Genomic DNA, 16821 nt, shown 5'->3' with positions numbered 1-16821 from the left:
GTCCATGCATGGAAGACATTTAGGGTGTTTTTTCCCCGGTTTGCTCAGTCTACATTTATTTAAAAAAATATTTACAAACTTTACAACCGTAAACACACTGTTTTCCAAACACGTACATTTATACACCTTGCTTTACAGTCTCAGTAAATAATATGCTATTTAATCAGAGGCACAGAATCCCTTTTCCAAAGCTTGGCTCTGGCCCTGTCTTCAGAACCAGTTGAAAAGCTGTGTGTATGGGTGAGTCAGCTGCAGGGGGATATGAAGCTACTTGCACCCCACAGTGGTTTTAAAAACTTAAATAATCAAGTCAAGTACCTCCAAGGAATCAACCTGGTCATGTTATGCCGCAACATAAAAATAAGTTTCCCCGGCATTCAAGAGGAACATATCCCCTACTGCTGGTATTAAGTGGTCATAATACCAATATCATTAAGTAACACATACAGGGAGACAGATCAGGCCAATATCATCTGTATATGTTAACGGTATGTGGCATTATGATCTTAACTCAGTTCTCATTAGGCTATTACACTAGTGGGACACAATGGAAGCTGAGGGCAAGTCTATACTACAAACAAACAGTGCAGCTACCCCTCTGTGGCACTGTGAAGATGTTCTAAGCCAACAGGAGAGAGCTCACGCATCAGCTTCGTTTCTCCACGTCTGCCAGAGGTGGTAGCTACGTTGGCAGGAGAAACTCCCCTGCTGACATAGTGCTGTCTATATGGGCCATATAACTTCATTGCTCAGGGGTGTGGATTTTTCACACCCCTGAGCGACGTAGTTACACTGAAGTGTGTAGTGTAGACCTGGCCCGAGTTAGGCCAACACTGGGCGTGTGCATTTGAAAGTCACTCCCTTTAATGTCAGGAGATCAGTTTGACCATGTTACTCAGGTGTTTTCAGGTTCCCCTGGAATCTTAGAGGGAGGTTCTTGCGGGGCAGTTACATAGTTTGGTCTACAGCTGTTGCTGGAAATGAAAACAGTGACATATATATGATAGAACAGCTTTTAACAAACAGTTGGGATGGAAACAGGGAACCAGCCGTAGTCAGGAATGTTTTCACTACCCCCCCCCCCCCCAAAAAAAAAAATTACAGTTAAATTACAGACATATCAGTCTTTTTAATATTTCCATTTACAATTATAAAAATAAATAAGGACAGTAAGTCTGGAGCAATGAATCCTACATTATCACTACAAGTCTAACTCACGGTTCATTTGTGGAAGGTATGCTGGCTGGCACAAAGTAGGAAAGTTTATTAGACGCAAATATTCCACTCCTCCTCGATAGGCACGGCTGCATTGTCTGCCACTGCTGCGCCCAGAACAGTTTTCATTTGAGTCAACCTCCTTTCCTAATCTAATAATCCACTGAAAGGGAAAAGTGCCCATTTCTCCCCCAGGCATGGATAAGAACCTGTAATATTTTAAATCAAATTTATCCTGGCATTACAAATTTTAATTAAAAAGCACCCAAAAAGCAAGGGTCACACAAATTTCTCAGTGGAAAAAATGTGAATAGACTAGCAAGGCCAGAAGGGACCATTGTGATCATCTAGTCGGACCTCCTGTATAATGCACGCCAGGGAACTTCCCTAAAATAATTCTTGTCCGAACTAAAGCAGATCTTTTAGGAAAACTGCCAATCGGGATTTAAAAGGTTCTGGGACTCGAAACCTAACACTCATTTTGAACAGTGTAGCTAGGAAGTGAGATTACGTATATATTTCAATGCAGACTGGATTTTTGGTTTCCAGGTTTGGGTTTTTTAACGGTTACGGTCAGCGCAGAAGTAAGCTTTCATTTCTGCCGTGGACTGATTATATTGTGGTGGGGCTTGTTTTTTTTGTCATCCTTGGGAGAGACTGGGTAAAATTTTCAAAAGCATTCCAAGAATTTTAGAAGCCTAACTCCCCTTATCAAAATGGATTTAGGTGCCTAAGTCCCATTTACTTTCCATGAAACTTAGGTTTCTGAGGACCAGATTTTCAAAGCTATTTAGGAGCCTAACGATGCAGATAGGTATCTAGTGGGATTTTCAGAAATGCCAAGCTCCCACAGATTTAATCCTTAGATGCCTAAATACCTTTAAAAATCTGGCAGTTAAGCGCCTCTGTCTCTTCTGAAAATGGGAACAAGGCTCCTAAATCACTTAGATACTTGAAAATTTTGCCCCTTGTCTTCAGTAGAGACAATCTGAATTATACCAGCTGAGGATCTGACCCCTTGAGCCCAGTCAGCAATACACCTCTAAGGAAACAAACTTCCATTCATGAGCATGTTTTCCACCTAACGAGAAGAAAGGGAGTAGGAGAGGCTAACACAAGTTAGAGGCAGATTGAAGACATGGCAAAAAAAAACCTCTCCCAACTATTGGCCCCCATCCTCAAGTGAGAGTTTAAAGATGAAGGAAATACACAGTACCTCTCAAATCCTCCGCATCCTCCTTATGCACCAGCTGTCCTGTCCCCCTCCTGTAGAAGTGAGGTCTAAATCTCAAACTAGCCAGACGACAGGCCATCAAGAAGCAAAGCCTGAATTGTACAGCCAACACATCAAAGCAAACCGTAAGGAAGTTGTCAGGCAAGTTGGTGCCAGGGAACAACCTGTTTAAGAGCTCAACCCATAATGAAGGCCAAGAATCAAAATGTGGCTTGTATCAGCCACAGCTCCACAAAACAACAGCAACAAAAAAAGCCTGAAGCTTCTTGAAGTTCAGAGTCAATAGACAGAGCTTCCTACAGCTCTCCTGTCTGTGTTAGCCTTAGGTGATTAGTTTAGCCGCTTGGTAACTCGGGTGTTAGTGCTGTTGAGTTACAACAAGCAGGAGGGAAAGTAACTGCTGACAATCCTAACAGTTAGCCGCTATCTCTGGATGGCAGAGTTTTAACCCCTTACATACCAGGTACTTTGTCCATCAATCCTCTCCGTACCAAGGCTGAAAAAATGGGAAAGAACAGGAATTTAAAACAGAGGTGGAAGGAGGAAATGTTGCTAGAGGTCAGATTTGGATCCAAAGTTCGGGGGTGTCTGGACTGAGGTTTTGAGTTTGGCTCATTCTAGAGTTAAGGCTGCAAAGTTCTTTCCAAATTTGAGGGTTGTTCAAATCTGGGCTTTTTGATCAGGCCCATTTCTCCTCTTACATACAGTTGGCAAGCATCCAAAATATACCAGGCTAATGGAGTAGATCAAAACACAGAGAAATAAAACTAGAGATGAACCAGACAGTACTGCAATATCCCTGCCTAGCTCTCTTACTCATGGTGGGAAAAGCCACTTGCTGTAGTTCTTGCAAACATTCATGCTTTCCGCCTGATATAAAGAGCGAGGGCAAATGTACCATGACATCCTTTTTGTGCTCGGAATATTCCCTCTTTTGCAAGGAAATTAAGTAAGTATGTGGCTGATACTGACTGATCGGTGGAGGACTGGAAAAGTGACAATTAAGACAAGGTGAAATATGCACGCACGCTATTCACTTGTACCAGACCCTACAGTCCTCGCTCAGACAAAATTCTTATGGACTTCAGTGAGGGTTTTGAGTAAGGATTTCAGGATTGTGTGCGCGCGTGTATCAGGGATGGCAGGAAAAGTCGGGGCGGGGGGGAGGAACAAAAAAAGAAAACCCTGAGGTTTTCAAGTCAAGCAATGTCTGTGTCCAAGAATGTAATGTGGAACTGACAATCTCTATGATGCCCTGGGGATTGGAGGCAGGGGTGGAATATGGTCAAGATGTTCAGAAAGGTTTTCAAAGCTTTCCCTGGAGAAGGCAGCTGCCCAAAAGACAGTTGTGTGTGCACTATAGCAAACACAGCTGTAGGCATATGTGATGTGACTGCAGTGTGACTTCTAAAATGTCTCCAACTTATTTTGTGATGTGAATCTGATATGAGCCTTTAATGAATGCAATCTGTTTAGGGAGCCATACGGGCAGCACAGTGAATGCAGTTTCTGCAGGTTTCTGTTTTCATCCAAATAGACACCAAAGAAACATATTACAGAAGATCGGCTAGTTCCAGTCTGAATGAAAATAATTACAATAAGATTGCTGTACTATTGGACAGTGCTTTACTTAGGCTTAAAGGCCTTTTGTTTTTCAATGAGGTAATGAAACTAGTTTGTATAGCAATAGCAAGAGAAATTATGTTGAAATGGCCTATGTTAAAAATACGATAAATGTTTTGAATATTGCAGGCCACATCCTCAGCAGTGTTTTCAGTGGCTCTATACGATTTAAACCACTGGAGGATCTGGCCTTCTAATTAGAGATGGTCCCGAACCAAAGCTCTGCTCCACTTGCAAAGGTTGGCTCCAGATCTGAATTGCCACCACATTTGCAGGTGGATCCATTGCTAGGACAGGGCTGAACCAAAATCATCACGAGAGGCATAAGGATTCAGCAATCAGAACTTAGCAGAAGGGTTTTTGATCCAGTCACACAGGGTATGTTTACATTGCAATAAAGACTCAGGGCATGGCTGCATCAGCTGACTTGGGCTCGGGCTGTGGGGCTATAAAATTTCAGCGTAGATGACTGGGCTCGATCTGGAGTCCAGGCTTTGAGATCCCACAGTGGGAAGCACCTCGAAGTCTGGGCTCGGGCTACATTCCCAGCCCAAACATCTGCACTGATATTTTTAGCCCTGCAGCCCAAGTCCTGGGAGGTCATGTCAACTGACCCAGGTTTTGAGTCTCGGTGCCATGGACTTTTTATTGTAGTGTAGATATACCTTAAGATACTTGGGTGATGATCATAATATACAAACCGAGACAGAGAAAGGGAATGCAGAGTATAGTCCACCTAGTTCTTTCATTTGTTTTGCAGAGCTAAAAAGAACAAGCACACATTTTAAAATTGACCTCAGCTATTCAGATCATCATGTGACCAGAAAAATATGGACAGAGTTCAGAGCGATGAAAATGAGCAGGGTGCTGGAGGGACTGATTTATGAAAAAAGATTACAAGAGTTATGATAATGACCTACCTATTGGGACAAGTGATGACGAAGGGCCTGATCCAAAGCCCGCCAAATTCAATGGAAAGATGCCCATTGACTCCAGCGGTCTCTGGATCACGCCCTGAGGGAGGGACCGCAAAACTGGTCTACATGCTTTTGAAGGATGTTGACACCAAGCAGAGAAAGGAATTATTTAGGGTGGCAAGTGGCAGTATAAACAGGAGTAATGGAATGAAGTTATAGAAGGGAAAATTTAGACTATCAGGCAGTGAAAACTTATTAAACAGAATGCTGCTGCCATCCACTGAAAACAACAGAAGAAAGGAATAACTAATTGAGAGAGAAGAATTAGAACCAATTCCATAAAATATCCCTAAACAGCATAATTGTCAAATTCACCAAACACAGCCCACAAGGAACCGGAGCAACCCAAGAAACCAGAAACTTCAAGGTGAACGGCCCAGTCTTTCATGTCCCTCTCAGGCCTAGGTGCGACTCATTTGAGTTTAGTGATTGTTAAAAGTTAGGCCAAGCGTTTTGTGTGCAGAACGCAATGGAAGCTCCCAGACAAAAGGCACAAGGAGAGTTGCAACAACAGGGTACAGTAAGGGGGTGTGTTTGTGAGTGCGTGGATTGGAAGGTTGTCGGCCAAAAGTTCAACTGGGATTTGAAAAGCTAATGGTTATTGAGCTTGGGTTACGAGATTCAGATGTACATCTATACTGTGATAAAAACCAAGTCTCAGAGCCTAGGTCAACTAGGGTGACCAAACGTCCTGATATCAGGGACTTTGTCTTATATACACAACTAACCCCCCACCCCCATCCCCCCCAAAAAAGTGTGCTGATTTTTCACACTTGCTAACGTCAACAGTGTAGATGCTTGGGAGCCCGGGTTCCGAGACCCTCCCCACTCGTGGGGTCCCCCAGAGCCCAGGCTCCAGCCCCAGCCCGAACCTCTGTACTGTTATCTTATAGCCCCGCAGCCCAAGCCCCCTGAGCTTCAGTCAGCTGACCCGGGCCAGCTGTGGCCACGGCGTGGGTCTTTCCTCACAATGGAGACATAATCTCTGTCCTCTTGATGAGCTGCCCATACTGATAACTGCAACCTGTTAATGCTAAAGCAACGAGTACCACAGGAGAGAGGACTTTTTTGCACCATTGTTCAATTATTTAAAAAAAAAAAAGGGGGGGGGGTATGTCGTAGTGTATTGTGTCCCGTGGGCACACAGGCTGAGCAGGTGGGACAACACAAGCGGAGCATCACCTGCTTTGCGGTATTCAAACAAGAATCAAAAGCAAAGGTCTGAGGCAGTGTTGGTGAACCCAAACTCTCCATTGGGAGTGAGCTACCACCATTGTTGGCCCAAGTGTGAGCAACCTGCCCTCATCTTTAATACACGGGGTGACCAGCAGAGACATTGCGGTCCTGCAGGTGATGTTCATTTTTGCTCCCAGCAGGTCTCAGGACACACTCAGAACCTCATGAGGCCGCCTGAATTGAGGAGGAACATCACATGTTAGGACCCGTCGTCTCCCGGGGCTGCATTTCACAGATGGGAATGACTGTAATCTGGTCCATTCCACGCAAATCAGGGCACCCTTACTCCCACTTGACCCTCCGCCCCACTGCTGGGGCTGCATAGGTATCAACCTGTACTGCAAACATGCTGGGGCAGCATAAGAAGTGTTTTGCATGGACATGGCTTGCCTCGGTTTAAGTGCTGCTGCAAATCCTTTTTTACACCAACGTGGCAACTCTGCACAAGGGGTTTGCACTGACGCTGTTACACTTATGGAACTACCATCAGTACAGACAAGCCCTTTTGGGGTACGACTCTCAGATTTCTGGTAACACTGCCTCCATTTTAAAGCTCACCGAGTTCTCCATAGGGCTTCGTGTCTTAATGTGTGCAAGGAAAATCAGAGGATTGGGAATGCAAAGTATATACAGTCCAAGTGGCTTACTTTGGAATTACCTGGGGAAAACTCCCAGGGAAGGGAATGGAAGATGGGATCACCAGTCTTTAGGGCTGGAAAGAACCAGAGCGTCAGAAACAGAAAAGCAGCCCATTTCACTCAAGGTGTTAGAGGGTACGCAGAGGGAATCCTTATTGCAATCCCTGCTCCGAAGAGACGACGCTGGACTTTCTTGCTTTCGGAGGCGGAGGGGGAGGTTTGACTTCACGTCTGCTGGGCAGTGGTGGGGCAACCTGGGAAGATAAAACACATAACCATAGGGGTGAGAAGTTCTGCTCTACCAGGCAACAGACGTCTAGATGGTGCTGCAGTCCGGGCTATTTATTTCAGGATCAAATCCTTCAATTCCACTCCAAATGGAACTTCTCAGCACCAGACGATGGAACACAAGTCTGGGAACCAGTACATTTGGGTTCTGCCTCTGACTCGCTGTCTGAGTTTCAGCAAATCTGTGTGCCACAGTTTTCCCATCTGCAAAATGGGGACAACACTACAGTGCTGGAGCCTTGAAATACCACCTGTCCTGATGGGTGCACTCCACTGAACAACACCGCGGGCCTGATTTTCCATTGAGCTGCAACTTGTGTGATCATTTGCACAGGTGCAGCGAGGGCCAAGTGGGTGTAAAATGCTACCCAGTCAGAATGGTGGCATTTACATCTCTTTGCACTCCTGTAAATGACTGCACATGGTGCAAGGAATCAGTGAATCACGCCACAAGTTCCAGCACAAAAGTCACACCCTTCCTGCACAAGGAACGGGATTTTAAAGACTGCCCCTTGGTTTTGCACAAATTTGCACTCTTGGGTTCTTTGGATTTTTCCCTTCAGCTACTTTAACCAATGCACATGAGCTGTTAAGGGAAACATTTGGAATAAGACAGACCTGAAAGAAGGCTGGGTGAGCAAGAGGCCATGTGGTCTCCTCTTGCTCAGCCTAAACTGTCTGGATTTCAAACTATTTAGAGAAAATAAAGGAAGGGTTAGGTGGGGGCTTTATGACTTAAAAAGCAATGTGCAGAAACCCTCTGGTGAAATACTTTTACAGTCTCTCCTTACGGCCCTCTGAGTCAGTCCCGTTGCTGCAGACCAAGGTCAATGACAATGTAGTGAGCAACAGCATGTTAGTAATCCGTTTTCTCATAAGGCTCAGGGAAAGGGAGCTCTTCATTAATCCTCTTGCACAATAACTCCCAGCACTCGCACGTTTCCTGCAGCCAGACCACCTTGTGCAGCAGCGCTGCCCCATGTCTCAAGCTATGTCAAGTCAGACTAGGTCAGGATTTGCAGAGGAGACCTCTAAGGCATCCCTAGCAGGACATGTTTTGGGGGATTGCATAGGTGGCCCTGTAGGTCAGAACTGAAACCGTCCCATAGTATGATGCTGGGGTACGTCCCAGCCCTGCGAGAGGTGCCATCATTTGGAATCGAGGTAAAACTGAGGCCAGATCCACTCGTGGCCTCAAAGGCTACTTCTACACTAGCAGCGGCAAAGACATGGCTGATGCGTGCCAGGTGCCGAAACAAGCGGGGACGTATTCAGCACAGCTCAGCTATGCCTGCACTATCGCTACTGTGGCTGCATCGAGCGAGTGTGAGTATGTGCACGTGGGCACAGAAAGCCCACCCCAGCTCATCCAGTAGACACAGCCGAAATGTCCCATTTTCATTTTTTTTAAAATCAAGAATGGTATTAAAAACTCAGTATTACTGGCCAAATTCCAACTCCGGGTATTACACTGCTCCTCTCTAAACTTTCTCTGCAGCTTTGATTGCACAGGGTGTTCTTCCTTTTCTGTTTCAAAGGGATATTCAAGGTTGCTAGGCATTGTTAAACAGCTGCTGTGTTCCACTCCAGAGGAGGCTGCATTTCCGTGCAGGGTGAAAGGATCCTTAGGATGGATATTAGCTAGCCTTGTAAAGCACTGTCAGATGCTTTCCAATAAAAGGCACTACAGTCGTACACATTGAAGATACTATTACGATGCCACAGTGAGATGATGACTTATGAAGACCAGAAAATTATCTTGGTCCATAGTTTTAATACCAGGGGCCTCGGTTTTCAGAAAGCGAAAAGCACCCACCCTGGGAAAATCAGGCTCCTTCCCCGTGTCCTAAAGTTGGGCCCCCAGAAATCATTAGTCATTTCTGAAAATCCTGGCCTGGAAGTTCTCCCTGTTTCTTCTTTTTTTTCAGTAGTGGAGAGTACGGTGATATTTACACCCTGACTATAGTTATTAAATTCCCAGGTCATCGTGTTAGTTTGTGTTTTCAGTAACAAGAAAACACAAAACATTGGATACAGCAGATTTTGCCAAGGCAAGGAAAGCACGTTCTTTTCAGCTGAAGAAAGGGACTGGCTAGATTGCCTTCCCATTAAGCGGAAAACTTCTTGCTCTCTTATGGTTTCAGGAAGCAAACCAGTAAACTGATCAGACAAGTTTCAAGTAGCACCACCCTAAGAGCAACTGGGAAAGTTCCAGTGTCCGTTCCAATTTCCCTACCTCCGAAGAGTTCCTTGAGTTGCTATTCTCATAGGGTTTGCTCTTGGGTGGAGGCGGAGGTGGGGTGCTCTGGAAGTTAGCAGTTGCCAATCCATCTGCCTGCAATGAGGGAAAACCTAGAAGCAATAAAAAGATACTTAAGTCAAAGAAGACTGAAATGAGGGTGGGATGTGGGAGGGAAATGGCATTGACCACATGTAATTTTGAAGGGAAAATTATTCCTATGTTTTGTTTTGTTTTGTTTTGTTTTAATCAACTAACAGGTCCCCAACCATTTTAGCAGATGAACCTGAACAGATGGGTCAAAGAAAAATCCCAGTTGTAATTCCCCTAACTTCAAAAGATCCAGAAGATTTCTATGTTCGTAACGTGATTCTAAACCCATGTGAACAAGGCATGCCTGGGGGAACAGAAAATTGAATCCATTATCACATCTGAAATGTTCAGAGGGCTTTCCTTTCCACTCAGGCTTTTACCTCAGCATTCACTTTGAAGTTAACTCCTTCTGATGGGGTAAATAAGTATCCAAACTTCAAAAAAAAAAAAAAAAAAAGTCCCGAGAAATAGTCCTGCTACTAATTACAATTAAAATTATCTGGCTTCTCTACTTAAACCAAGTTTACGCCCACACACCCACACCCTAAAAGCTTACATCTGAACCAGCCAAATCCCATATTTGTCTATGTAAGGGATGCACTCCATAAGGGTCTCACTTTCCTTACCTATTAAGATAAAATCCTTCTTCGACAGGTAAAACGTTTTTAATTTGCCAGCTGAGATTTCGGCAGCAATTTATGTCTCCTGATAAAATGTTTTGCCACAAGATGGAGCTGGGCGACACAGACAGCTGGAATTTGTAGTTCACTTATTTACAGCAAAAAGTGCAAGTTTTGCCCAAGACTTTAGCCAGAGACCTGTTAAAAAGGTGTCCTGGATTCATTCGGCTCTCGCTAACCCCACCGACTTCACTGGGGCCACTCCTGATTTAGAGTGAAAAAAGCAGCAGGCCCTATAAATTGAACATGCTCTGTCATGCTAGATACAAAGGGCCTGATTTGCAGAGACAGTCTCTCGTTCCCCAGGTGCCCACGAATAATTGCACTGGCGTTTCACTCAGAAATTTACCTCACAATATCCGTTCACACCATTCATTGAAAAGCCTGGATGAAAAAAAGTCTGGCCTAGTAGGTTGAAAAAAAACTATTCGTGGAAGAAGTTTAATTTCAATTTATTGGGCTGCACACAATTAAGAAGGGTTATTTCAGCCCCTTTGGTAACACAGAGAGAAAGTCCATAAGGCGAATGGTAAAAGTCAGGGTCTCTTTCAATACACTTTCTCCTACCAGATTTTCTCCCCTGGTCTGAAGCTGTCATTAGCTCTCGGGCTCTCTCTACTAAAACATGGTATGCAGGCAGTTCTCGACTTGACGACGTTCGACTTACGACGCTTCTGAATTGACACCCTGATTTGACTTACAACAATTGGTTTCGACTTTTACGACGCTCGGTCCTGCAGTGGAGTGAATGTTCGAGTGCTGATGTTTCGATTCACAGAACGCAATTTTCAGGAACCAATTGTGTCGTAAGTCTGAGGACTGCCTGTGTTCCAGGGGGTTCTCAAACTTCATTGCACTGTGACCGGCTTCTGACAACAAAAATTACTACATGATCCCAGAATGCGGGGGGACTGAAGCCTGAGCCCACTCGAGCCCTGCTGCCCTGGGCGGGGGAGCCAATTTCAAAGCCTGGTGTGGCCAAAACTGAAGCCCAAGGCTTCTGCCCCAGGCAGGAGGCCTGTAACCTGAGCTCCGCCACCCAGGTCTGAAGCCCTCAGGCTTTGGCTTTGACTCCGGGTAGTGGGACTTGGGCTTTGGCCCAGGGCAGTGGGGCTCAGGATTTGGCTTTGGCCCTGGCCCTAGCAAGTCTAATGCCAGCCCTGGTGACCCCATTAAAATGGGGTTGTGACTCACTTTGGGGTCCTGACCCACAGTTTGAGAACCGCTGGTATATTCTATTACCACAGACACTGCCCAGAAGGAAGTGGAAAGCAAATTACAGTGCAGTCGGACTTACTGTGGGTTCTTGGGGTTTTCGGAGTGATGGGGGGCGGGCTGAGTGGGGTTGACTGCTGGAGTGAGGAAGCCTGATGCAGTGTCAGTCTGCCGTCTCCTAACTGAAGACTCTTTGGCCTCTGTGCTTTTTCTGATGTGCTCTGAGGGAAAACACAGAGTAAACAAAACCGTTTGAAGTCGGCAAGGTGGCTGCGCACGCAGGGCATAACCAGACCTGTCAGGAAGGGATCAGCATGTACCAGAAGAGCCATGTACAAGACAGAAAGGTGCATTCAGGTGAAACATAAGAGTGCAAGCACAGAACTGGCAAAGCAATGTCAAAAGGCGAGTGCCGTAACTCCTATGACATATGATGCTAGCACTGCTGGTCAAATTTTCAGTGGGGGCCTTACTAACTGGATAGCACTGCTCACAAAGATTTCATTGTATCAGGTAAGGAAGGAAGAGGCTTCTGATATTAGCGAAGGAATTCAGAGTGGAAAACAGTTGCACTTGGCCTAGCCATTCTATGGACACTTTTGCAAGGAGCAGCTCCTGAGAGAAGGCAAAGAAAAATGGTTCAGGTAATCAGTACCAGGACCAGAAGAGACCGTGTGGGTCATTCAGTCCAAGAGGCTGCATTTTGCAGAACCAATCCCTCTCTTATTCCAACTAAGGAAGGACGGGTCTTGCTCATGGAGTCCTACTGGTTTGGAACTTGGGAGAACTAGATGCAATTCTTAACCATGCCACAAACTTCTGGTGCGGCCTTGGTCAAGTCGCTTGACCTCGCTGGCTGAGATTTTCAAAGGCGCCTAAGGAAGTTAGACACCCAGATTGGGAGTTGGGTGCCTAATTCCCTTAGGCTTCTTTGAAAATCTTTCATCAGTTGCCCAGTCTGTGAAATGGAGCTCATGATACTGGCATTACCTCACAGCGATGCCATGAGGGAATATTCAATAATGACCGTATGGCGCTCAAATACTACAGAGATGGGGGCTGCAGGAGTATCTAGATCAGAGGTGGGCAAACTATGGCCCGCGGGACTGTACTGTCCTGCCCGGCCCCTGAGCTCCCTGCCCCGCTGTCCCCCCTCCCCTGCAGCCATGCCGCTGCCGTGCCGGCAGCGCTCTGGGCAGCGGGATGCACACTCCCGCAGGGCAGAGCAGCGGCATGTCTAGCTCTGGCCAGGCGGCGCGGCTGCCAGACATGCTGCTCCGAGCAGCATGGTAAGGGGGCCGGGGATTGGATAAGGGGTAGGGGGTCCCTGGGGGTAGTCAGGGGACAGGGGGAGGTTGGATGGGGCAGAGGTTTGGGGAGCGGGGGGGGATCAGGGGGGATTTAGATAGGGGGTGGGGTGGTCAGGGGACAAGGAGCAGGGGGCAGGGGGTTGGATGGGTGGGGGGGTCCCGGGAGGGGACAGTCAGGGGACAAGGAGCAGGGGGCGGGGCGGGGTTGGATGGGTGGGGAGTTCTGAGGGGGGCAGTCAGGGGGCGGGAAGTGGGAGGGGTCAGATGGGGGCGGGGGCCAGGCTGTTCGGGGACATGTGCACAGCCTTCCCTACCTGGCCCCCCATACATTTGCGCACCCTGATGTGGCCCTCGGGCCAAAAAGTTTGCTCACCCCTGATCTAGATAGATAGACTAACATCTTATTTAACCTGCTCTTGACTTTCTGCTGGGATGGTGCCTTCAACAGCTCCATTTAGAGAGTCTGTCCCTGCCCAATTCCTCTGCTGTTAAACACTGCCCCCCTCCAATAGCTAAACTTAGCTGAAATTTGACACAGATGTTGAAAATCCAGCCTATGCAATATTTTGGTCCATTTCTAGATGACACTTCATTACGGGTCAGGAGAAGTTGGCAGGGTTTACAAATATTACAGAACACAACGTGTTCTTTGTGGAGATCTATTGCATTAGCCACCTTTCAGCGCTGAATGCTGGTGTGTTTTTCACTGTGCAGAAGAGACAGGACTTGGGCATAACGAATGTAAGAGAGAACTCTTGAGGCTGCTGCACACAGGCCAAGCCTGTGGGTCTCTAGCTTTCAGATTAATTTATACAGCCAGTGCTGCCCAGGGTCACACCAGAGTCTCCCTAAATCCTCAACTGGACTAGTCAGTCATGGAATAGACTCCTGACTTCCCCGCAAACACTTCTCCAAATCAACATCTGTGTATTTTGCAATGCAATAAGAAAAAATACAACCCAAAAGCCTCACGTGGTTCACTGAGCCAATCATATGGGGAATTTACCCTCAGAGGTACAGATTCTACTAAGCATTCTTCTCTGCCTTTCTTAGCTCCCGATCATGTGGTGGGGCATTAACCAACAGCCAAGTTGCCTGCCAGACTTTTCCTCCCTGATCTTCTACATGCTTAAGTGCTCCGCTGAATCGGGGTCAAAAGCAAAGAGCAGCTGACAGCTCAACCTATGGATGAAGCCCTAGATTCTACTCCCATTGAAATCAAGAGTAGCACTTAAATGGCGTCGGATCAGGCCCAAATTCAACACATCTTCAACCCCAGAGCTGCATGTAGACCAGTTTTGCGGTCCCTCCCTCAGGGCGTGAGCCAGCCAGGCTTCTAATTCCCATTGAAATCAATGGGAGTGAGGCACCCAAATACCTTTTACAATGAGGCCCTAAATGACTTGTCCAAGGTCACCGATCTGTGGCAGAGCAGCCTCTCTTTCAAGCTCTAGTGTCCTAACCACTGGATCGTCCCTTCTCAATTCCTAAATCGCAGGCCAAATCCTCAGCTGCTGTACATTTGACTCCAATGGAGCCATGCTGATTTATACCTGCTGAGGATCTGGCCCTCCAGCTGGATTTTTTGAGTGGCTAGATAGCAGCTGCCTGTTTGAAACTGTCCCGGGCGTCTGTGAGAGACGAGGGTGATGAGCACTCCCCTAGTGGAACTTTCAGCACCTGGGACTTCAAGTTTCTACTTCAAATCAAACTGCACTGTGGCTCCTGAAACAAGGTTTCCAAACAACAGGCAAGTAATTATTTAGCTGACCAGGGCTTTTGGTATTCGAACCCCTTCCAGTATTGAATGAAGATCCCAATGACAAACAAGGCTGAAGGAGAAGGAAGAACTATGAAACCCCCACTGCGGATTTTATTATTACTACTATTATTGTTACCGTTTTGGAAGTCAGTTCAGCTTCTGGCTCCTTCTCCACAATAACCTGAGACTTGCTAATACCCCGGTCCTTCCGCTTGAATTTGTTAATCCGGTTATCGGCGTCTTCCTTGACAGGCAGCTCTTCAGCCTTGGAAGCCGTCGACAGCCTTCTCTCCAAGAGAGGCTCGAGAATGGATCTGCAGCCCATACCGAAGGACAGACACAAAGCCAGAAGCATTAGCCCTCCAGTGAGAAGGCCCTCACTTTTTAGTATGCACGAGAGTAATTGTGCAGAAGTGAGTTCGGAGCGCAAGACTTTCAAAGGGACTTCTTGTGGCACCTTAGAGACTAACCAATTTATTTGAGCATAAGCTTTCGTGAGCTACATGCATCCGATGAAGTGAGCTGTAGCTCACGAAAGCTTCTGCTCAAATAACTTGGTTAGTCTCTAAGGTGCCACAAGTCCTCCTGTTCTTTTTGCGAATACAGACTAACACGGCTGCTGCTCTGAAACCTGTCAAAGGGACTTGTGCGCTTAAGTTACTTGGGCACTTTTCAAATTGCACTGTGTTATGCATTGAAGGAAGTGTTGTCCAATGAACCGAGCACTGGCCTGAGAGTCAGGTAAACCTGCGGGTCTCTTCCCAGCTTTGCCACTGATCTGCTCTGTGACCGTGGGCAAGGCAGTTAGGCCCTGCGGCGTAAGAGCTGCAAATGCGTACGTGGAACAGTCACGTCAGGAAAGGATTGCAATTCCCTTCTGTACCATTTCCCAGCTGGAAACACAGCAGCTGAGGTAGCACTAACTGACCATCCAGTTCTCTGCAGGCCACAATTTGGGAACCACTGGACTACAGACCTCATAAGATGTTTTCATCTCCATCTTCCCGGGTTCAGCGATTCTCTTAGGAGAACAGAAATGCTCTGATTTCACTGTACTATATTACCCACATCATTTGGCAGACTAGCAGATAGGGTATCAGACTGGGACTCAGGAGACCTGGGTTCAATTCCCAGCTCTGCCACTGGCCTCCTGGGTGATCTTGGATAAGTCTCCCCCTGCCTCTCTGTGCCTCAGTTTCCCCATCTGTAAAGTGGGGATGACGACATTGACCCCCATTCTAAACCCCTTTGAGATCTACTGACAAAAAGTGCTCTGTAAGAACTAAGTACTATTATTGGCTGGTTAGATGAAACCTCATTTTAAAAGCAAGAGAAAGTTATAAAGCTGCATCCCTTGAGAAGGCGATATTAAAATAACCTCCACGAGCAAAAGTGATTCCCACTCCCCATAAATGTCTGACATTTTTGAAAGGGCCAGTCACTAACCCGTCAGATCCTGGCCTGGAGGAGGTGCTGTCAGATGAGGTGGAGGACGTAGATACCACAGAGGAAGTCACAGAGGTGACAGACAGCCGTCTCAGCGTGGAAGACATGATGTAGGGCAATACCACGGAGCCTGACCTGCTCTGCTTCCTCTCCGTCAGGGAGGAAGGCTGCAGATGATATTAAACAAAAGCTGTGAGGAGCTGGGAAATGCTACTCACAAGGAGAGGGTAATTCCGGGCTGTTTCTTTAAGACACTGCACTAAACAAACAAGTCATGTTTACCAGAGTTATCACACCGTAGAGCTTCTCTACTTTCTTCTTCAGCTCTTTGAAGCAGGTTGTCAGTCTGTCATGCAGGGGCTTCAGCTGCTCCGTCAGTTTCTGACCATGAATCCTAATCCCTTCAGCCAGCAAAGGCATCTAAAAGAAGGCGCAAAATACTATGAGCTAATGCTATGAGCGAGCAAGCAAGAAAATCAATTCTCATGCTCCAGAGTGCAAGCTGAGTGCTGCAGGGGTCGAGAAGGAGTTCACACGATGATCGTGTATGTGTGTAGCATGGGGTATGTAAAGTGTGGGGAGAGCACTCAGTCTCCAAAGCAATATAACTGTGAAGTAGCTTTAACCTGGCTTCATTACATGGAAATATATGGGAACAAGTTGACATCCTACTGCAGTGGAATTTTCATGACAACTTCCTTATCGATTTTAATGGTTACATACAGAGCAGGTCAGGCTGCGTGACTTTTCAACCGTCAGAATTATGAAAAAAAAAAAAAAAGTGGGGTAAAGAAGAGAAATAAATAATAATAAAAAGGAAAAGGGGATGAGCAACTGTTTAGGATAATGAGAAAAATCTACCCAT

General features: G+C 46.5%; 1 protein-coding gene across 1 annotated transcript in view; it reads right to left on the bottom strand.

Moving 5' to 3' along the window:
- Positions 1 to 6157: 6157 nt before the first annotated feature.
- DOCK5 (dedicator of cytokinesis 5) overlaps positions 6158 to 16821 on the bottom strand; it is a 127061-nt gene continuing 116397 nt past the window's right edge. Inside the window, exons 47-52 of the mRNA XM_074939937.1 lie at positions 16239 to 16376; positions 15957 to 16123; positions 14647 to 14824; positions 11521 to 11659; positions 9448 to 9563; positions 6158 to 7177 (exon numbers count right to left, since the gene is read on the bottom strand). Coding sequence (XP_074796038.1) covers positions 7076 to 7177; positions 9448 to 9563; positions 11521 to 11659; positions 14647 to 14824; positions 15957 to 16123; positions 16239 to 16376 — 840 coding nt within the window. The 3' untranslated portion in view covers positions 6158 to 7075. The remainder of the gene's footprint in view (positions 7178 to 9447; positions 9564 to 11520; positions 11660 to 14646; positions 14825 to 15956; positions 16124 to 16238; positions 16377 to 16821) is intronic.

Source organism: Natator depressus, chromosome 26 (genome assembly GCF_965152275.1).
Source record: "Natator depressus isolate rNatDep1 chromosome 26, rNatDep2.hap1, whole genome shotgun sequence".
NCBI classification, from domain to species: domain Eukaryota; kingdom Metazoa; phylum Chordata; order Testudines; family Cheloniidae; genus Natator; species Natator depressus.
This window is presented reverse-complemented; position numbering and strand designations above follow the sequence as displayed.